The sequence below is a fragment of the Coregonus clupeaformis genome, chromosome 19, assembly GCF_020615455.1.
Source record: "Coregonus clupeaformis isolate EN_2021a chromosome 19, ASM2061545v1, whole genome shotgun sequence".
NCBI lineage: Eukaryota > Metazoa > Chordata > Actinopteri > Salmoniformes > Salmonidae > Coregonus > Coregonus clupeaformis.
In genome coordinates, this window is record NC_059210.1 from 25,950,565 (window position 1) to 25,970,853 (window position 20,289).

Here is a 20,289-nt window from a genome sequence, read left to right on the forward strand (position 1 = left end):
ACAATATGACTCAAATTTATCTCCCCAACATCTGCACTTGAGGCCATCCAATTTCACCAAGCTGAGGTGGGTGTTGAGTGTTACCCTGAGTGCTGCTGGTTCACTCCAAAGTAAATTCAAGTCAGAGTTTGAAAGAGTTTGAGTACATTCCTTGTATTAGTCATCCCTCCTACTACTCAGAACACATTTTAATGCATTTTAGCTTTTAAGGAGATTTTCCATCAGCCCTGTTCTGACATAATGATGAGCCGCACTCTAAAGAACAACATGGGCATAAAAACACAGACAGGTGTTGGAAAGGCAAGGGTCAGGAAAAACACTGTTGTGTTGTTATTCACAGTGTCTCGTTAACTCTCAGGTCAATATTCTAATGTTTTTCTTCAATATTGAATAACTATTCGTAAGAAGACTATAACCACATGATGATGATTTTCCAGTCTTGATCTCTCTCTGGGCTTGGCTTCATCATTGCCTATTTTGTTTTGTGAAGAGCCTTGCTGAGAGGGTTGGCACTGACTCCAGATGCTCCGTATGTTCGGCCCTCTTCAAACATACACTACAGTACAATCTTCCAACCAACCTTGGATGGTTGTAATGCCCTGAAGTGAGGCCTGCTGTCTTCTTCCTCACAAGCCTCTCCAGACACAATGATACTTATTTTTCACACACCACTGCTCACGCTTTAAAGCTCATTCCTTATTCATGTGATTGTCATGTTTGCTTACAGTGCTGTTCAGCATCCAGGTTTCAACGGCAGTTGTGAATTGCCCTGCCTTTGTTTCCCCTCAAAACTTTCTGAAAACACACTTTCCCAGCATCACCCGAGTATGATATCCTCTCTGTGTGTCTGTCTCTCCTTGATCTCTCCTTCTGTCAACACCAACATCCATACCACATAATATACAGTGAGGGAAAAAAGGATTTGATCCCCTGCTGATTTTGTACGTTTGCCCACTGACAAAGAAATGATCAGTCTATAATGTTAATGGTAGGTTTATTTGAACAGTGAGAGACAGAATAACAACAAAAAAATCCAAAAAAACACATGTCAAAAATGTATAAATTGATTTGCATTTTAATGAGGGAAATAAGTATCTAACCCCCTCTCAATCAGAAAGATGTCTGGCTCCCAGGTGTCTTTTATACAGGTAACGAGCTGAGATTAGGAGCACACTCTTAAAGGGAGTGCTCTTAATCTCAGTTTGTTACCTGTATAAAAGACACCTGTCCACAGAAAAAATCAATCAATCAGATTCCAAACTCTCCACCATGGCCAAGACCAAAGAGCTCTCCAAGGATGTCAGGGACAAGATTGTAGACCTACACAAGGCTGGAATGGGCTACAAGACCATCGCCAAGCAGCTTGGTGAGAAGGTGACAACAGTTGGTGCGATTATTCACAAATGGAAGAAACATAAAATAATCTCTCTCGGCCTGGGGCTCCATGCAAGATCTCACCTCGTGGAGTTGCAATGATCATGATAACGGTGAGGAATCAGCCCAGAACTACACGGGAGGATCTTGTCAATGATCTCAAGGCAGCTGGGACCATAGTCACCAAGAAAACAATTGGTAACACACTACGCCGTGAAGGACTGAAATCCTGCAGCGCCAGCAAGGTCCCCCTGCTCAAGAAAGCACATATACAGGGCCGTCTGAAGTTTGCAAATGAACATCTGATTGATTCAGAGGAGAACTGGGTGAAAGTGTTGTGGTCAGATGAGACCAAAATCGAGTTCTTTGGCATCAACTCAACTCGCCGTGTTTGGAGGAGGAGGAATGCTGCCTATGACCCCAAGAACACCATCCCCACCATCAAACATGGAGGTGGAAACATTATGCTTTGGGGGTGTTTTTCTGCTAAGGGGACAGGACAACTTCACCGCATCAAAGGGACGATGGACGGGGCCATGTACCGTCAAATCTTGGGTGAGAACCTCCTTCCCTCAGCCAGGGCATTGAAAATGGGTCGTGGATGGGTATTCCAGCATGACAATGACCCAAAACACACGGCCAAGGCAACAAAGGAGTGGCTCAAGAAGAAGCACATTAAGGTCCTGGAGTGGCCTAGCCAGTCTCCACACCTTAATCCCATAGAAAATCTGTGGAGGGAGCTGAAGGTTCGAGTTGCCAAACGTCAGCGTCGAAACCTTAATGACTTGGAGAAGATCTGCAAAGAGGAGTGGAACAAAATCCCTCCTGAGATGTGTGCAAACCTGGTGGCCAACTACAAGAAACGTCTGACCTCTGTGAAAGTTGTAGTCCTCTGTAGCTCAATTGGTAGAGCATGGCGCTTGTAACGCCAGGGTAGTGGGTTCGATCCCTGGGACCACCCATACGTAAAAATGTATGCACACATGACTGTAAGTCGCTTTGGATAAAAGCATCTGCTAAATGGCATATTATTATTATTATTATTATTATTATTATTGCCAACAAGTGTTTTGCCACCAAGTACTAAGTTATGTTTTGCAGAGGGGTCAAATACTTATTTCCCTCATTAAAATGCAAATCAATTTATAACATTTTTGACATGCGTTTTTCTAGATTTTTCTGTTGTTATTCTGTCTCTCACTGTTCAAATAAACCTACCATTAAAATTATAGACTGATCTTGTCTTTGTCAGTGGGCAAACGTACAAAATCAGCAGGGGATCAAATACGTTTTTCCCTCACTGTATGATAGATGTTTTCGTGAGTAAACTGGGTTTTACAGTATGGCGACGTTCACTGCGATATTGTGTGTAGGAGCAATATAAAATCCAATTATTTTGACCTTTGACTGGATCAGCACGTTTGAAGGTATTGTACAATATGTATACATAGGCCTATCGAGTGTTCAACAAAGCAACAGGAACACCTCATAGTGTAAAGATACTGAAGGTTTGTAATCCATAGATGTATGATTACATAAACCATATCAACGGCAGGGCACGCCAACATGCTTTTTTTTCTCTAGTGTTTTTGAATTGTTTTCCTACTTCAAGCTCTGCATCCCTCTGTTTGCTATAGTGTTCTTCAACATCCCCTCAGCCAAAGCTCCTGGAGAACTGTGCAGCTCTGAAAGAGAGCATGCTCTACATTATGTCTGCCAGAGCCTGGGGAGGAAATATGCTGATAGAGATTAATTCTGCTCCTTTGCATTAGAGAAATAGAATCAAATAAGATAATGTGATACAGATTCAGGTGAGAGGCCTGTGGATGAATCTCATGGAGAGATTCAGGTATGACAGGAGGAGAAGAGCGAGTCATGAGAGGAGAAGGTGCTCTGCTCTGTATGTAGACCAGTGATTTGTGTTTGTGAGGTGCAACAGTGTGAGCCTGCTGGAGGGGTGTTTACAGACTAACAGACAGGCCGATGCTTTCCGGGATCCCCTCAAACACTCGTTTTGGGGCACCATCTGCCACCTTCCTCCAACATTGAACACATGCAGGCTGTGCCCTCCCCTTGCATTCCCACACTGTTTTCATTACACCAATACACAGAGTCAGCCATTAACCTTGCTGGCAAGCAGCACATAGTCCCCATCCTTTATTAGTAATAACTTCAGGGCACCTGTTTGCACATGTTGTGCATGTGTGCTTGATACGGTCTAGCCACTGAGGGGAGACACAGACATTTCTAACACTAATTCAACATGAAGTGGTCAGCTCAACAGTTTTACCTTTGGTTTTCTGTTCCTGTGAATTATCTGAATAGATAAACATCTCTTCATCTTTAAAGTATGCCCAACACATGGATATATTCATAAAGCCTCAAATACATCAGGTTTCTCATGTACAGTGGCTTGCGAAAGTATTCATCCCACTTGGCATTTTTCCTATTTTGTTGCCTTACAACCTGGAATTAAAATGGATTTTTTGGGGGTTTGTATCATTTGATTTACACAACATGCTGACCACTTTGAAGTTGCAAAATATATTTTTTTTGTGTGAAATAAACAAGAAATAAGACCAAAAAAAAGAACTTGAGCGTGCATAACTATTCACCCCCCTCAAAGTGAATACTTTGTAGAGCCACCTTTTGCAGCAATTACAGCTGCAAGTCTCTTAGGGTATGTCTCTATAAGCTTGGCACATCTAGCCACTGGGATATTTGCCCATTCTTCAAGGCAAAACTGCTCCAGCTCCTTCAAGTTGGATGGGTTCCGCTGGTGTACAGCAATCTTTAAGTCATACCACAGATTCTCAATTGGATTGAGGTCTGGGCTTTGACTAGGCCATTCCAAGACATTTAAATGTTTCCCCTTAAACCACTCAAGTGTTGCTTTAGCAGTATGCTTAGTGTCATTGTCCTGCTGGAAAGTGAACCTTCGTCCCAGTCTCAAATCTCTGGAAGACTGAAACAGGTTTCTATCAAGAATTTCCCTGTATTTAGCGCCATCCATCATTCCTTCAATTCTGACCAGTTTCCCAGTCCCTGCCACCACCATGCTTCACTGTGGGGATGGTGTTCTCGGGGTGATGAGAGGGGTTGGGTTTGCGCCAGACATAGCGTTTTCATTGATGGCCAAAAAGCTCAATTTTAGCCTAATCTGACCAGATTGCCTTCTTCCATATGTTTGGGGAGTCTCCCACATGCCTTTTGGCGAGCACCAAACGCGTTAGCTTATTTTTTTCTTTAAGCAATGTTTTTTTCTGGCCACTCTTCCATAAAGCCCAGCTCTGTGGAGTGTACGGCTTAAAGTGGTCCTATGGACAGATACTCCAATCTCTGCTGTGGAGCTTTGCAGCTCCTTCAGGGTTATCTTTGGTCTCTTTGTTGCCTCTCTGATTAATGCCCTCCTTGCCTGGTCCGTGAGTTTTGGTGGGCGGCCCTCTCTTGGCAGGTTTGTTGTGGTGCCATATTCTTTCAATTTTTTAATAATAGATTTAATGGTGCTCCGTGGGATGTTCAAAGTTTTGGATACTTTTTTATAACCCAATCCCTGACCTGTTTGGAGAGCTCCTTGGTCTTCATGGTGCCGCTTGCTTGGTGGTGCCCCTTGCTTAGCGGTGTTGCAGACTCTTGGGCCTTTCAGAACAGGTGTATATATATACTGAGATCATGTGATACTTAGATTGCACACAGGTGGACTTTATTTAACTAATTATGTGACTTCTGAAGGTAATTGGTTGCACCAGATCTTATTTAGGGGCTTCATGGCAAAGGGGGTGAATAAATATGCACGCACCACTTTTCCGTTATTTATTTGTTTGTTTTTTCATTTCACTTCACCACTTTTTTGTGTATGTCCATTACATGAAATCCAAATAAAATCCATTTAAATTACTGATTGTAATGCAACAAAATAGGAAAAACACCAAGGGGGATGAATACTTTTGCAAGGCACTGTAATGTTGTTGTCTCTGTCTCAATAAAAATTAGGAGGAAGGAAACTGGTTGACATTGAGTGAGAGAACTGTTAGAATAGAGAAAATAATCAAATATTCTTATAAGAAAAATAAAATACAAAATATAATATGAACTGTGTGAAAACCATTGGGAACATTTGGAGAGCGAGGAGTAATGGTGTTGCTAGGAGTAGAACATGGAGGTCGGTTGAGAGGGCATTATGGAAGCTTTTGGAGAAAAGTAAATCTGCACAACTCTGCTCTACTCTACTAACTTAAACACTGAATAATACAGGGAGGAAGTGGACTATACATCTGAGGACCGGCCTAGCGAACATCCAGAGATTGCTTCATTTATTTTGTTGCCTCAGTTTGCTCTCACGTTTTTTCCTATTATTTCTTAACCCAAAGGGTAGGAAAATTAACTGTTTACTCCAGTGAAGATTTGGATCTTATAGCAGAGGCATAAAAAGCGTGCAAAAAAAAAAAGTGGCCTTTTACTGATAGATTGAATATTTGGCGTATATTTGGCATCTCTGTTTACTCTTCTGTACAATTGTGTTTGAGCTCAAATATGTTAAACAGAGGTAATATAATGAGAAGTCACTTTTGATGAAAAGTCACCCTCGAAAACAGCTGCATTTGCATAAAGTAATCATTCAGAAGTCAAGTGCCAGTGATGCTGTGATTGGACTGAATGAAATGCTGCACTATTGTTTGTCATTTTTATTGTCAACAGTAGACAGCGAGAGAGAGTGGGAGGATGAATTGCTACGGTTACTACATTCCCAATCAAATAACAACAATTTGCCAACATTTCTATCCAAATCAGCTCTAGTTTGGTATTCTGTCAATTTCACCGCAGTGGAGTCAACATCTGTGCTGTCAAAGTAAAGCAGCCTAATTAGGATGAAGACTGTGTCCTGCTCTGTCCCAGCTGTGTGCTCTGTGCTGCTGGGCCACTCGGACACAGATGAGGCCTAGTGAGGGTAACCTCCCTGAATGGGTGCCCTCGCCCATACAAACAGGGAGGTGAATGCACTACAATCGCTGTGGTAATGAGACAATTAAGCCAAGCTATTTGTAACTTCCCATAGCCACCTGCTTGTTGTAAACCTATCACTGTCTTTCTGGGAAATTGAGAAGGGAGGGGATAAAAGAAGTAATTGCAGAGGAACAAAACCAATTATTTATTTCTGCATCCGGATATTGTGTGGGTTTGCCATTTTTTTATTATTATTTTATTTTTTATTTTTTTTGTCCAGTGCAATCCATTATCAAACATGTTTTTAAGATGTTTTGAACCTCGTGGTTCAAGCAGAAATATTTGCAGTGCTATCATGGTGTTGATACTTTGTTATTGCCTTGATGGTGCTAATTGCATTGTAGCTACAATATTTCTGGTGCTTCATGAGGGTAATGACTAGTTTGTGCCAACCAATAGTAATGAGAGCTTTGTCCATCCTATCCCTCAGTATTTATCTATTTCTCTGCTCTGCCCTAGTCCTCCAAGGGGATCTGTGGTACTGGGCTTGGCTGGGCCTTGGACAGTAGTGGGTATTGGTGTTGGACAACAGCTCATCCAGAACTGTATTGAGTAAATACCAGCTGCTGCTGTGACTTGCCATATGGAAGCCACTCTCCCCCAACAACAGCTCTCAGCCACACAGAACAGGTGGAAAGCACTGAGAGTAAGGACAAATACTGTCTGTACACTCTGTGATTTCACCACGATTTTACCACTGTGTACAGGTTGCAGACACGCTCCTGACATTTTCCAGGTTTGATTGGATTATTCTGATCATTGTATAATTTTTTTGGAAGGGAAAGGGGTCATTTTGACTTTTCATTATCGTTATCCTATTTGTTGGGAACTGAATTAACATTTCCTCACTGCAGTTGCTATGGTGCACAGGTTTTAAGATTATTACAGGGCAATGGACATTTTATAACTGTGGTTTATTTATGAATGCCGTAAGTAAGTAACAAAATCATGTGTTTTACCCTCACATATCTTCTAACACTCTATAGCTCCACAGCAGGTCTTATGGCTGTATGCTCTATGCCTCTGCCTCTAGCCAGTTAATCCAATTACATCCACTGAGGCATCATATACTCTCAGAAGAAAAAGGTACCGAATTCTACTTAAAGGGGTTCAAACGCTTGTCACTGTAGTGGTCGTCCAGTTGACCATTAGTTATATACATAGTTGTACCCTTGCCGTTTGTACCTTAAAAGAGTGTGCTAGTTTAGCCAACTAGTCTGGTACAGAGCAGGTGGGAGGCAGGGGGTGACACCAAAGATTTGTATAACTAAACCAAGATAGACCACAGCCTGTCGTTTTAAATGGGAACAAATGAGCCATAGTGGGCAGAACAAGCAATGAGGTAGGCAGAGCCAAGCAGAAGCTAGCGAGATCCTATTGGCGCGTTCTAGCATTAATTTGCATATTTCCGTTGGGGAACACCTACTCTGTGAAGTGTGCGTGTGCAATAGCTCAATTCACCTTTGCACACCTTCTAAATGACACAATTGTTTGAATCTTTGGCAAAGGGTAAAGTCTACAAATCTGTTCGTAACAGATTGTAGTTTTGGGAACAGAAAACTGTATTGAGATCAAATGTTTAATCAATGAGTAAATTAGCAGAATGTCAGCCAAAATCCATCTCGTTCCATCATCTCCCACTGCCGGCCACTGGGCTCACTCTCACTACCATATTTGGTAGTGGAAATGCCAACCAGATGCTTCACATTTATACATCCGGTGAAATATCTATCTCATTGTTTTATCTGTGGCGACACCGTGTGCTAGCTAGCATGCTGTGCTAGCGGGAGGCGGGGGGTGACCGGTAGACAGTGTCCTTCGTACCCGCCTGTCGGGCACTTTTTTCCCGCAGTTCTGTTAACAACGGTGAGGGCAGGTGTTCGGCAGGCGGGAGTGAATGACACTGTCTACAGGTGGCTAGCAAGGAGGACTCCGGGAGGCGGGTGCAAAAAAACTCAGATAATACTTTTATTTCCCTTTTGACCCACATTGAAAAGTGTCACACAGCGTTCATGCAGGAACCAATGGGATGCTCGAGGGGGGGCGTTCCTGCAGATGCTGGAATGCCCACATGCAGGAACGCCCCGAATTGCGGGCTGCAGTTGCACACTATTGATTTCTAAGACCAATGGCGTACATTTTTGGGTACCTCTTGACAAGGTCGCTCAGTGTTGGGGTAAGGTCGCTACAATATTAATTACAGCTTTTTATTGTCCCATGCTCCCATGCCGTTATAAAGTCTTCAGAACTGGCAGCGGACATGCTGAAACTTTAATGAACATAACCATATACCACTTAAACTGGTACAACACTTCCACTCGCCCACCACTAATCCACGCCTCTAACCTAGGAAACAGAAATGAACCTTCACCATACCCCTTTTTACTAGAGTGTGTGATGATTGAACCTTTCTATTCAAAATAGTGGGTACCAAAATGTACCATTGTACTAGATTATCCACACATGTACCCTAAAAGGTATCAAACAGTACCATGTGAGATTATTTGTGTACCTCTGAAGGTACATTATGTGCATTTTGATATTGTACCCCAGGAATCAATACTGTAACCTTTTTATTCTGAGAGTGTATCAGGATTTAAGACTTACCAGTCCCATCAGTGAACCATTACTTAACACTTGCCCCTGATTCTGTCAGAAACAATGATGGTTTGTTGCTACTGGACCTGCTACTTAAACTCTCTCTCTCTCTCTCTCTCTCTCTCTCTCTCTCTCTCTCTCTCTCTCTCTCTCTCTCTCTCTGTCTCGCTCTCTCTCTCTCTCTCTCGCTCTCTCTCTCTGTCCCTCTCTCTCGCTCTCTCTCTCTCTCTCTCTCTCTCTCTCTCTCTCTCTCTCTCTCTCTATCTCTATCTACAGACGTGCAGCACATAAAGCGTCGGGACATCATTCTGAAGCGGGAGCTGGGAGAGGGGGCCTTTGGGAAAGTGTTCCTGGCAGAGTGCTATAACCTCAGCCCCACCAAGGACAAGATGCTGGTGGCTGTCAAGGTAAGAGATGATCTCTCAATTATACAGGGCCACTTCACTCTCCAGTTACAGGGCCTCTCAGCACTCAGCGTCTGACTTGTATTATCTTGATCCTTGAACGGCTCTTGGGGCCACCGTCCCTGCCATGGCCAGCTGCCTCCACAAGAAGGATTTGGAGACGTGGATCGATAAAAATAGGATTTTCTGCAGTAGAGTAGCTTTATAATCATGCTAATAATCATTGAGGCCACTATGAGTACCATGTTGGACGTTTCGTATCAGATTGAATGAATGAGGCTCCACTATGGGGTGACAACTAGGGTTGAATATTTTCCAGGTATTTTACAAATGTTCCATCCCAAGAACAAATAACTTTTCTCCCGGCTAACCCGGTATTTCCCGCCAAAACCGAAAGTGTCATTCAAAAGCATTATAAAGCATATAAATAGGCATATGTCTGGATTTGATTAGAGCTTTGATCGAATATTCATACATTAAATAAAGCCATACATTAAATAAATTTGATGAGCCCTACATTAAAGACATTTAGTCCCAAAAAGTCAAAATGATTGCCATTATCCAATACATATATGATATAGGCTACGCACGACAGAAAAACGTAAAAGCCCATAGATGTAGCTAGCTATATGCTCTCTTGGGTAAATAAATGAAACCAGCTCCAGTAGACTAATCTTTTTTAGTGTGAACTGTATTACTGTACTGTATTGTATTATACTGTATTATATGGACTGGAATTATGCACATTGTTCAAACCATGATAAAGCAACCATGATAAAGAGAGATCATGGGATTCTGGTGCAGTACATGCGGCCTACAAAGTTACAAGTATAGGCTAGCAAATTGTATTTTAATTTTGAAATATATTAGGGCCTATTTGTATAATTAGTAGGCTGACGCATAAATACCTTTCATAATATTTCCCCTAATGTTATTAGCCTACCTCCTCTTTCTCTCTCTATTGTTGCTTCATTCCTTCCTCGCTTTCAACAGCTAGCCTAAATTAAATAAGTGTTGTTGTCCTTATCTTCACCATTCTAATGACATCATTGAATAAAATAGGACTAGAATTAGATGCAGAAGGCTTTCACTTCTCTTCACAAAGATTGAATGGGTAGCCCATGGGTCTGAATAAATAACTGCTATAGTCTACCGCCACTGCATGTTCACTCTTCTTATATTGGCTGCTGTATTTAACATTCAGCAAACAAGAGCTTGCATCCCTCTTCGAATAGTCTATTAGTATAGGAAATGCTAAAAATATAATGTCCCACTCCTGTACTCCCTGTTCACCCATGACTGTGTGGCCAAGCACGTCTCCAACTCAATCATCAAGTTTGCAGATGACACAACATTAGTAGGCTTGATTACCAACAATGACGAGACCGCCTACAGGGAAGAGGTGAGGTCTCTGGGAGTGTGGTGCCAGGAAAATAACCTCTCACTCAACGTCAACAAAACAAAGGAGATGATCGTGGACTTCAGGAAACAGCAGAGGGTGCACCCCCCTATCCACATCGACGGGACCGCAGTGGAGAAGGTGGAAAGCTTCAAGTTCCTTGGCGTACACATCACTGACAAACTGAAATGGTCCACCCACATAGACAGTGTGGTGAAGAAGGCGCAACAGAGAAATTTGTCTTGGCATCTAAAACCCTCACAAACTTTTACAGATGCTCAATTGAGAGCATCCTGTCGGGCTGTATCACTGCCTGGTACGGCAACTGCACCGCCCGCAACCGCAGGGCTCTCCAGAGGGTGGTGCGGTCTGCCCAACGCATTACCGGGGGCAAAGTACCCGCCCTACAGGACACCTACAGCACCCGATGTCACAGGAAGGCCAAAAAGATCATCAAGGACACCACCCACCCGAACCACTGCCTGTTCACCCCGCTATCATCCAGATGGTGAGGTCAGTAAAGGTGCATCAAATCTGGGACCGAGAGACTGAAAAACAGCTTCTATCGCAAGGCCATCACTAGCACATTAGAGGCTGCTGCTGCCTATAGAAATGTACATATCTTGCATTACTCATCTCATATGAATATACTGTATTCTATAATATTCTACTGTATCTTAGTCCATGTCGCTCTGTCATTGCTCGTCCATATATGTACATATTCTTAATTCCATTCCTTACTTAGATTTGTGTGTATTGGGTATATGTTGTGAAATTGTAAGATATTACTTGTTGCTGCAAAGAAACCACTACTAAAGGACACTAATAATAAGAAGAGACTTGCTTGGGCCAAGAAACCGGAAAGCATGGAGGAAGAGGTGTTATGGTGTCGGGGTGCTTTGCTGGTGACACTGTCTGTCATTTATTTAGAATTCAAGGTACGCTGAACCAGCATGGCTACCACAGCATTCTGCAGTGATACGCCATCCCATCTGGTTTGGGTTTAGTGGGACTATCATTTGATTTTCAACAGGACAATGACCCAACACACCTACAGGCTGTGTAAGGGCTATTTTACCAAGAAGGAGAGTGATGGAGTGCTGCATCAGATGACCTGGCCTCCATAATCCTCTGACCTCAACCCAATTGAGATGGTTTGGGATGAGTCAGACGGCAGAGTGAAGGAAAAGCAGTCAACAAGTGCTCAGCAAATGTGGGAACTCCTTGAAGACTGTTGTAAAAGCATTCCAGGTGAAGATGGTTGAGAGAATGTCAAGAATCTCAAATATAAAATATATTTTGATTTGTTTAACACTTTTTTTGGTTACTACATGATTCCATATGTGTTATTTCATAGTTGTGATGTCTTCATTATTATTCTACAATGTAGAAAATAGTAAAACTAAAGAAAAACCCTTGAATGAGTAGGTGTGTCCAAACTTTTGACTGGTACTGTATTTTGGATGCCTTTTGAATGGAATTGATGGAGAGAGGGAGACTGAGAGAGAGTGCTCGCGCATGCACTGATTTAAAGCAGCAATATTCGAGTGATAGGCTGTTTTAAAACTCTGGAGCTGCAATAAAAAATAAACAAATATTTACAATTAAAAAACATGGTGACCCTGAAAGCCAGATGGAGATGGGTAAATTAGATGCGTATTCGGTCTTTATATTACTGTAGCATAGACTATGCTGCAGCAAATGTAGGCCTACCTGTCACAAGAAAGCAAGTTACCATGATGAGTTGATAGGTCTACATGCATTGTGAACTGCACTCCATACTGAGATGGGCTGTCTGTCCCCACCCTGAGCGTTGATGATTCATCATGCAGATTTAAACATCGCATGTAATTTAACAGTTCCATTTTACGCCATGCTGTTCATATAAAGAATTTATTATAATATACCGGTTTCTCGCAGTTATTTATCCCGGGAAAAGGGAGTGGTTTTGGGCGTTAAATCTCAGTAACCGGGTTTCCGCCATTCAACCCTAGTGACAACAGCTGACTAATGGGTGAGAAAGTTTTCCCCTGGAAATCACATTCAGGGCTAAATATCTCACTAGCAGGTTAAATTGGCATTATTTTAAACATGTATTACATGCTGTACAGGTCATTATGGTTGACTTGAATATCACAACTTTTGGGTCAAGATGTATTGAGTCACTTTCTGCTATAAGTGTAGGGCTGGGCTGTATCCAGATTTCCATATCGTCATACCGTTTCTATACCATACCGGGGTATACGGTATTACCGGAAGTGCACACAAGGGGCGCAATAAAAACATCCCTGATGCCAAAAAAAGTATTATTATTATTTTAGTTTTTTATAGCGCCCCTTGTGTGCACTTCCGGTAATACCGTTTACACCTCCTCCTCCATTGAATGTCTCTGCTGTAATCAAGAAGCTTGCTCTTGACATATAGCCACTTAGCTAGCAAGTTAGCAAGCCAAATGTGTAGCTGGCGCCCTGAGCTGGGTATCATTTATTTGACACATCTTAGATTTCGCGGAGTGCCTGGACACAGCCCTTAGCCGTGGTATATTGGCCACATACCACAAACCCCCGAGGTGCCTTATTGCTATTCTAAACTGGTTACCAACGTAATTAGAGTAGTAAAAATACATGTTTTGTCATACCTGTGGTATACGGTCTGATATACCATGGCTGTCAGCGAATCAGCATTCAGGGCTCGAACCACCCAGTTTATAATTATACTTTTTTTTTACGGTATTGAAAATCATACCGTCGGTATTTCGAAATACCCCGGTATAAGGTATAAACGGCATATCGCCCAAGCCTAATAAGTGTGTTATATCTTCACTGTTGCGATTCTTGATCTCAATGGGGCTGATCATGAAATAAAAGGCTAAATAGCATTAACTGGATAACAAGCTGGTAGTTGGAACAAACAACTATGAGCAATATTTATAGTTGGTGGGCATTAACCATCTGTGATTGCCTCCTCTCTCTCTCTCACACACATGCACACACACACACACACACACACACACACACACACACACACACACACACACACACACACACACACACGAACACACACACATGCACACACACACACACACACACACACACACACACAAACAGCCTCAGTGTGTTAAGGCCTGCAGTTATCTAAACAATAAGCAGCCCTAAATTGGTTTTTAGATGGGGAAGCTGACTGGATGCCTGGTGCATGCAGTTTGAGCACAGCAGCTCACTCTTGAGAAGTTTTCATTTTCTCTGAAACCCCCCAGTAATTCTGTCCTTCCCCTGAAATGTAACCAGCTGAAGGAAGTAGATTTAGCTTTGACCATGCTGTCTACTGCATTACCCCAGCATGTCTAGCAACAACAACAAAATACCTTGTGAACAGACCCAAGTTTTGTTGCTGACAATCATTTATATCTAATTCCACATCAGGATTATACAATACGGACTGTATTGTCCAATCCATCCTTGAGCATATTGATTAAATGTATAAATACCATATTGTCAGGCTTATAGATATTACCCCTGACTTATTGAGTGATCCCTTGTCTTTTTAGAAAACATATGTGTGGCTGTCTTGGGAGGCATATTATAATATAGCTGCTTGTTAGTGATGCTTAAGGGTGATCATAGACTTCCTGATCCTAAACGGGTCTCAGTGGATTTGGTTGCAGCACTAAGAACAAAACTCTACATCTGTCATTCAACCAGGGCCATAATGTGTGTCCCTTGTAACACACTACTAATGCTAGATAAAGCAATCAATTTCTATGCAACTTTAGAGGACTCCTCCTGGATTGCAGTTGGTGCATGATTAAGGTGGTAGCCAGTGGTAGAAAAAGTACCCAATTGTTATATTTAAGTAAAAGTAAAGAAACCTTAATAGAAAATGACTCAAGTAAAAGTGAAAGTCACCCAGTAAAATCATACTTGAGTAAAAGTCTAAAAGTATTTGGTTTTAAATATACTTAAGTATCAAAAGTAAATGTAATTGCTAAAATATACTTAAGTATCAAAAGTAAAAGTAAAAGTATAAATCATTTCGAATTCATTATATTAAGAAAACCAGACGGTACCATTTTCTTGTTTTATTAAAATGTACGGATAGCCAGGGGCACGCTCCAACACTCAGACATAATTTCCAAATAAAGCATGTGTTTAGTGAGTCCACCAGATCAGAGGCAGTAGGAATGACCAGGGATGTTCTCTTGATAAGTGTGTGAATTAGACCATTTTCCTGTCCTGCTAAGCATTCAAAATGTAACGAGTACTTTTGGGTGTCAGGGAAAATGTATTGAGTAAAAAGTACATAATTTTCTTTAGGAATGTAGTGAAGTAAAAGTAAAAGTTGTCAAAAATATAAATAGTAAAGTAAAGTACAGATACCCCAAACAACTACTTAAGTAGTACTTTCAAGTTTTTTTTACTTAAGTACTTTACACCACTGGTGGTAGCCACCAAACAGCCTGTGTACCTATTACCTATTTTTCTACAAAGGTAGAGATTTTCACAGCTTCAAGGTTAATCAGGTCTATTGGGATTGTGCTAAATCAGCTCTAGTTGATGCTGAGACACCTAACAAAGGACCTGTTTACAGCGACATCCATTTTGAGTTAGTGCACAAAGAGATACAGTCATACATTATTCTCATTATTTGTTTCCAGTTTAAATCATCACACGATTTTGGTAGCTGGTCACATGACATCACTGTGTCAAATCCATCCTTAAATGCAGTGGGTCGTATTGTCTTAATCTCCTTGAATGAGATGTGACTGTCAGTAATTGTTGCGCTTGATTTATTCAATTTCACGTAAAGATTACGACTGTAACCTCGGTGTTAAAATGCATATTTCACCTGACAGGGGTTGAGGATATTAAAGTTCAAAGGTCATGAAAAGGTACCTAGATCAGCTGCTGGAGGAGGGGTCACAGTATGATGGTGATCCCGGTTGGTGACAAGGGGCACATTTATCACTGTTCCTCTCTTGTCACCATCACTCTTCATCAAGGCGCTCATCCATGGAATGATGTTAGCCATGATAGTGTGGAGCGGGAGGGAGGGAGCCGCAGTGCACATGCAGAGGCCGACCTTACAGAGAAAGAGGCCGACCTTACAGAGGCGCCAAGGCTGCAGCTGAAGCAATAAGGCTGTCTGTGACGGATGTTAAATCATCTCCCAAAATGTTCTACTCCTCAGATGCTTTGATCAAGAGTAATGGTGGCAACACTGAGCTGGCTTTTTCCTCCTTCCTTTTTCCTCCTTCCTTTTTTCTCCTTCCTTTTTTCTTCATTCAATTTTTCTTCCTTCCTTCCTTTCTTCACATCCCCAGTCACCAGAGTGGATCCTATTGAAATAGATTACGTACAAATATACAGGAGTGTATGCTGTTGTTTTTTAACATTGTAGGTTGTATTTCATGTAAGGTAAGATTGCAACGTAAGCACCACAGCCATATAGCTACATATATTTAATTTAAGGTTAGATATAGGTTATAATGGAATGTCAGGATATTTTAGACATATGTGTAGGTCAACAAGTCTAGGAGCCTACTAGTAAAAACGGTATAGTCTGTGTGTCTGTGCTAGCTGGGTGGCTCTCTAGTCTGTCCTGTACATCCAGGTGGACTAGGAACACAGCACTCCTCTAGCAGCATAGGGGTCATAAAGCATCCGGGAGGATGGGGATGGATGCCTTGCCATCTGTCCATGGGCACTGCCATCCATTCTAATTCCCCTCTGCATAGTGATATAAAGTCATCCAAGAGAATTCAAATTAATAAACCATTAGCAAAACCCTGTGATTATCATTGTTGAATATCAAATATCTGTTAAATAGAGTGTTATGAATTCTATGAACGGTAATGTTGGTGGTGTTGTGGAGTGCACATAAGTAGAGGATTGGATCATGAACATTTCCGGGAAACATGCATTTTGTTTCCAAACTTTAGTTTACAGTACAGCTGCAAAATGTTTCATTTTTTAATTTAGAAGCACCCAACAATGACTGCTTGGCAGTCATCCCAGACTCAGTAAGGAGTAAATCCTACCTTTTACAGTCGGAAGATCAGAGAGAGACAAGAGATTGAGTGTAAATGCCAAACTATTTCATAGGTGGGAATTTAGGGAGGAGGTTTATTTCCAGCCGATAAGCTCGTCAATAATGATACCATAACTCTTAGCCAATACGGTAGGCAACAACAGCGTCTACATCTGGTGAGGCACGGAGCCTCTTATCACGGCTATATAATGAAATGTCAGACTGTGTATGGGATGCCTAATGAAGTCAATTACAAAATGATCTGCTTCTGTAAAGCTATACAGTTTGCCGGGTCATTGTGACAACATGTCAAGACATTTTTCATTCATTTTCTGCTCCTCAAATGGAAAGATTACAGTGCTTTACCTCTCCCTGCTCCATTTATTACCCTGTCTCTGTTGTGTTCGCACCAGCCAGAGGTTATTGTGTGTGTTTGTGTTTGTGGGGGGGGTTGTCAGTGTTTATCCAGGGTTCATTGTAAGGAAGCCGAAAAACTTTTATGCTTTCTGTTTCTTTGAGAAAAATCTATGTCCAGCAGTATCATACTTTGCTAAGCAGTTAAACACCCTTGTATTCCTCAGACCCTGAAGGACCCTACCCTTGTATTTTCTCAGACCCTGAAGGACCCCACCCTTGTATTTTCTCAGACGCTGAAGGACCCCACCCTTGTATTTTCTCAGACGCTGAAGGACCCCACCCTTGCAGCGAGAAAAGATTTCCAGAGGGAGGCGGAACTATTGACCAACCTGCAGCACGAGCACATTGTCAAGTTCTATGGTGTGTGTGTGGACGGAGACCCCCTCATCATGGTCTTTGAGTACATGAAGCACGGGGACCTCAACAAGTTCCTCAGGTAAACTGTGTCAACTGAATGCACAAGACGTGCTCAGCTCTCAACTAAGTTCTGTAAATGAGTCTTTGGGTGATGTAGCCCATGAGTAATCCAAGCTGCCAACTGAGAAATACTTTTCTAATATGTGTTGGTGGAATTTGGAAAGTTTACTCAGCTGAATAAAGTAGAGATGTGTGGGATAAGTAAGACGTGCTCAACTCTTACTAAGTTCTGTCTTTGGGTGCTGTAGCCAAGGATTACAAGCTGTCAACTGAGAAACCTAATTTTTTATCATGTGTGTAGTTGGATTTTCTAAGTTTACTCAGCTGAATAAAGCAGAGAAATGTGTGAGATAAGCAAGACGTGCTAAACTCTTACTAACTTCAAAACATTTGTCTTTGGTGTAGCCCATGAGTAATACAAGCTGACAACTGAGAAACAGACTTCAAATATATATGTTTTTGGAATTGTGGAAGTTTACTCAGCTTAATAGAGATGTGTGTGTGTGTGTGTGTGGGACCATATCCCACTGTTTGCCAATGTCAAACTGTCTATAATGGCAGGTTGACTGCACCCCACTGGTGATGTACTGATCCACATACACTTACCTGCATAATTATCATCAGTAGTAGAGTTAAAGTCATACAATAATCAATTTGGCCAGCAATATAATAGATGTGATCATTTCCAAAGATAAAATAAGTTATTGTCCGTAATTTCCTCATTATTTCTACATACTAGTAAAACCGCCACAACCCTGCAGGTCTTACCGCAAGCATCAGGCTGTAATTAATGGATTGTTTCCCCTCAGAGAAATGTTGTAGCGTATAAGAAACAGGAGGGAAAATACAATGTTGATGTTGTTTTCCACTAGACCTGTCACCCAGTGCCAGCAGCAGCAAATTCCTATTTGCTACACTGTACATTAAGTAGAGATGACCTGTTAGTGTAAAACCACAAAACGCTGTGTGTAACGGCAGACTGCTGACTGACCCTCCACAGACTGGGGAAATTGTGACTCAGATTGCCAATGAGATGGCTGATCTCCTTTATGATTGGATATTATTAAACCTCTGGATCCTCTGCGGTGGCAGGGAACATTGGTGCTCAATAGCAGAGGCAGAGCAGGCAGACTACTTGCTGGTGCCTTTATATATGCAAATGTCTGCATTAATTCATACAGAGAAGCTCTTGTTGGTTTTGCACCCAGTGGCCCTGTACATTAATGACATTGCCAATGTTCCTGTCTCAATTAAAGGTTGAATTAAAATACATCTAATGACCAATCCATTACAACTGAATAACATACTACTGTCATATACTATTCATAGCTATAATAATAATCAATTTCAAAATGTAATATGAAGTAAGTTATGCTGATTGTGTCTTGAGACAAGTTCACTAAGCCTGAGCTCAAGTCCTCCCTCCCTCCCTCCCTCCCTCCCTCCCTTCCCCATCCACAGAGCCCATGGGCCCGATGCTATGATCCTGGTTGACGGACAGCCGCTGCAGACCAATGGGGAGCTGGGCCTGTCTCAGATGCTGCACATTGCCACTCAGATCGCAGCGGGGATGATGTACCTGGCCTCCCAGCACTTTGTGCACCGTGATTTAGCCACTCGGAACTGCCTGGTAGGAAACGGCCTGCTGGTGAAGATTGGTGACTTTGGAATGTCCAGGGACATCTACAGCACGGACTACTACAGGGTAAGCACCTATATATGTTTTATAGTTAACAAATGATTCCATGTAGTAAATGTATTTGCATGTTTGTTATATGAAGCTATACTGTACATTCATAATCAACTCAATTATTTCTTTTTGGTGACCATCCAGTGTTTTTAGAGAACAGGTGGTGTTTTGACACAGTGGCTGTGGACGGTGACCCTGCATTCACCTGCCTCATGATTATGTGTTTGTTTACCTTTACTGATTCCTGCCCTGAACTCTTTACCTTTACTAATGCTCAAATGTACAAGGAGAAGTGATGCATGCTCAATATAATGTATATTTTTGAAGATGTGCCACGTCTAGGGCAGAACCATTCTTGCTGTATTTTGTTTGTAGCAGAAGAAGAATATTTCTTTGACTTCTTTCCAGTGACCAGAATATAGAGCTCTTAGCCGATTTGATAATGGAGTTGCGGAAGCTGTGCTGGCATTACAAAGGGATTATTACTGTGGCACAGGGGATTTTCACTAGATACAGACTGTAATTGCCATTGTGAAAAAGAAGTTACAGTTACAGTAAATGTCAAAGAGTCCATTGAGTCTCATCCCACTTAATGTGTTCTGCAGGCTACTTTTCCTTAATGGTACCGTCGCAATAAGCAGCTCAGTAAAATTGGCGGCAGGTAGCCTACTGGTTAGAGCTTTGGGCCAGTAACTGAAATGTCGCTAGTTCGAATGCCCGAACTGACAAGGTGAAAAATTTATGGATGTGCCCTTGAGCAAGGCACTTAACTCTAATTTCTAATGGCTGGCTGTGAGTGACCCCACTCTCAGGGGGAGTTGGGACATGCAAAAAAACACATTTCTATTTCACACAGAAATGAGTCCCAACTCCCCCTGAGACACCTTCAGAGAGTGGGGTCATGTGGCTTTTCTCCTTTTAGGTACTAAAACCGGTAAGGTATTGTAAGAAAAGCCAGT

At 41.9% G+C, this 20,289-nt stretch overlaps 1 protein-coding gene across 7 annotated transcripts in view; it reads left to right on the top strand.

Moving 5' to 3' along the window:
* The window catches only part of LOC121531766 (NT-3 growth factor receptor), a 271,096-nt gene that overhangs the window by 234,059 nt on the left and 16,748 nt on the right, over positions 1–20,289 (top strand). For 3 of the 7 annotated variants that reach the window (XM_045227136.1, XM_045227138.1, XM_045227137.1), the window contains 3 exons: positions 9,253–9,383; positions 17,421–17,659; positions 19,102–19,345. In XM_045227136.1, the coding sequence (XP_045083071.1) occupies positions 9,253–9,383; positions 17,421–17,659; positions 19,102–19,345 (614 nt within the window). The remainder of the gene's footprint in view (positions 1–9,252; positions 9,384–17,420; positions 17,660–19,101; positions 19,346–20,289) is intronic. The other 4 variants (XM_045227140.1, XM_045227141.1, XM_045227142.1 and 1 more) reach the window with 2 other exon arrangements.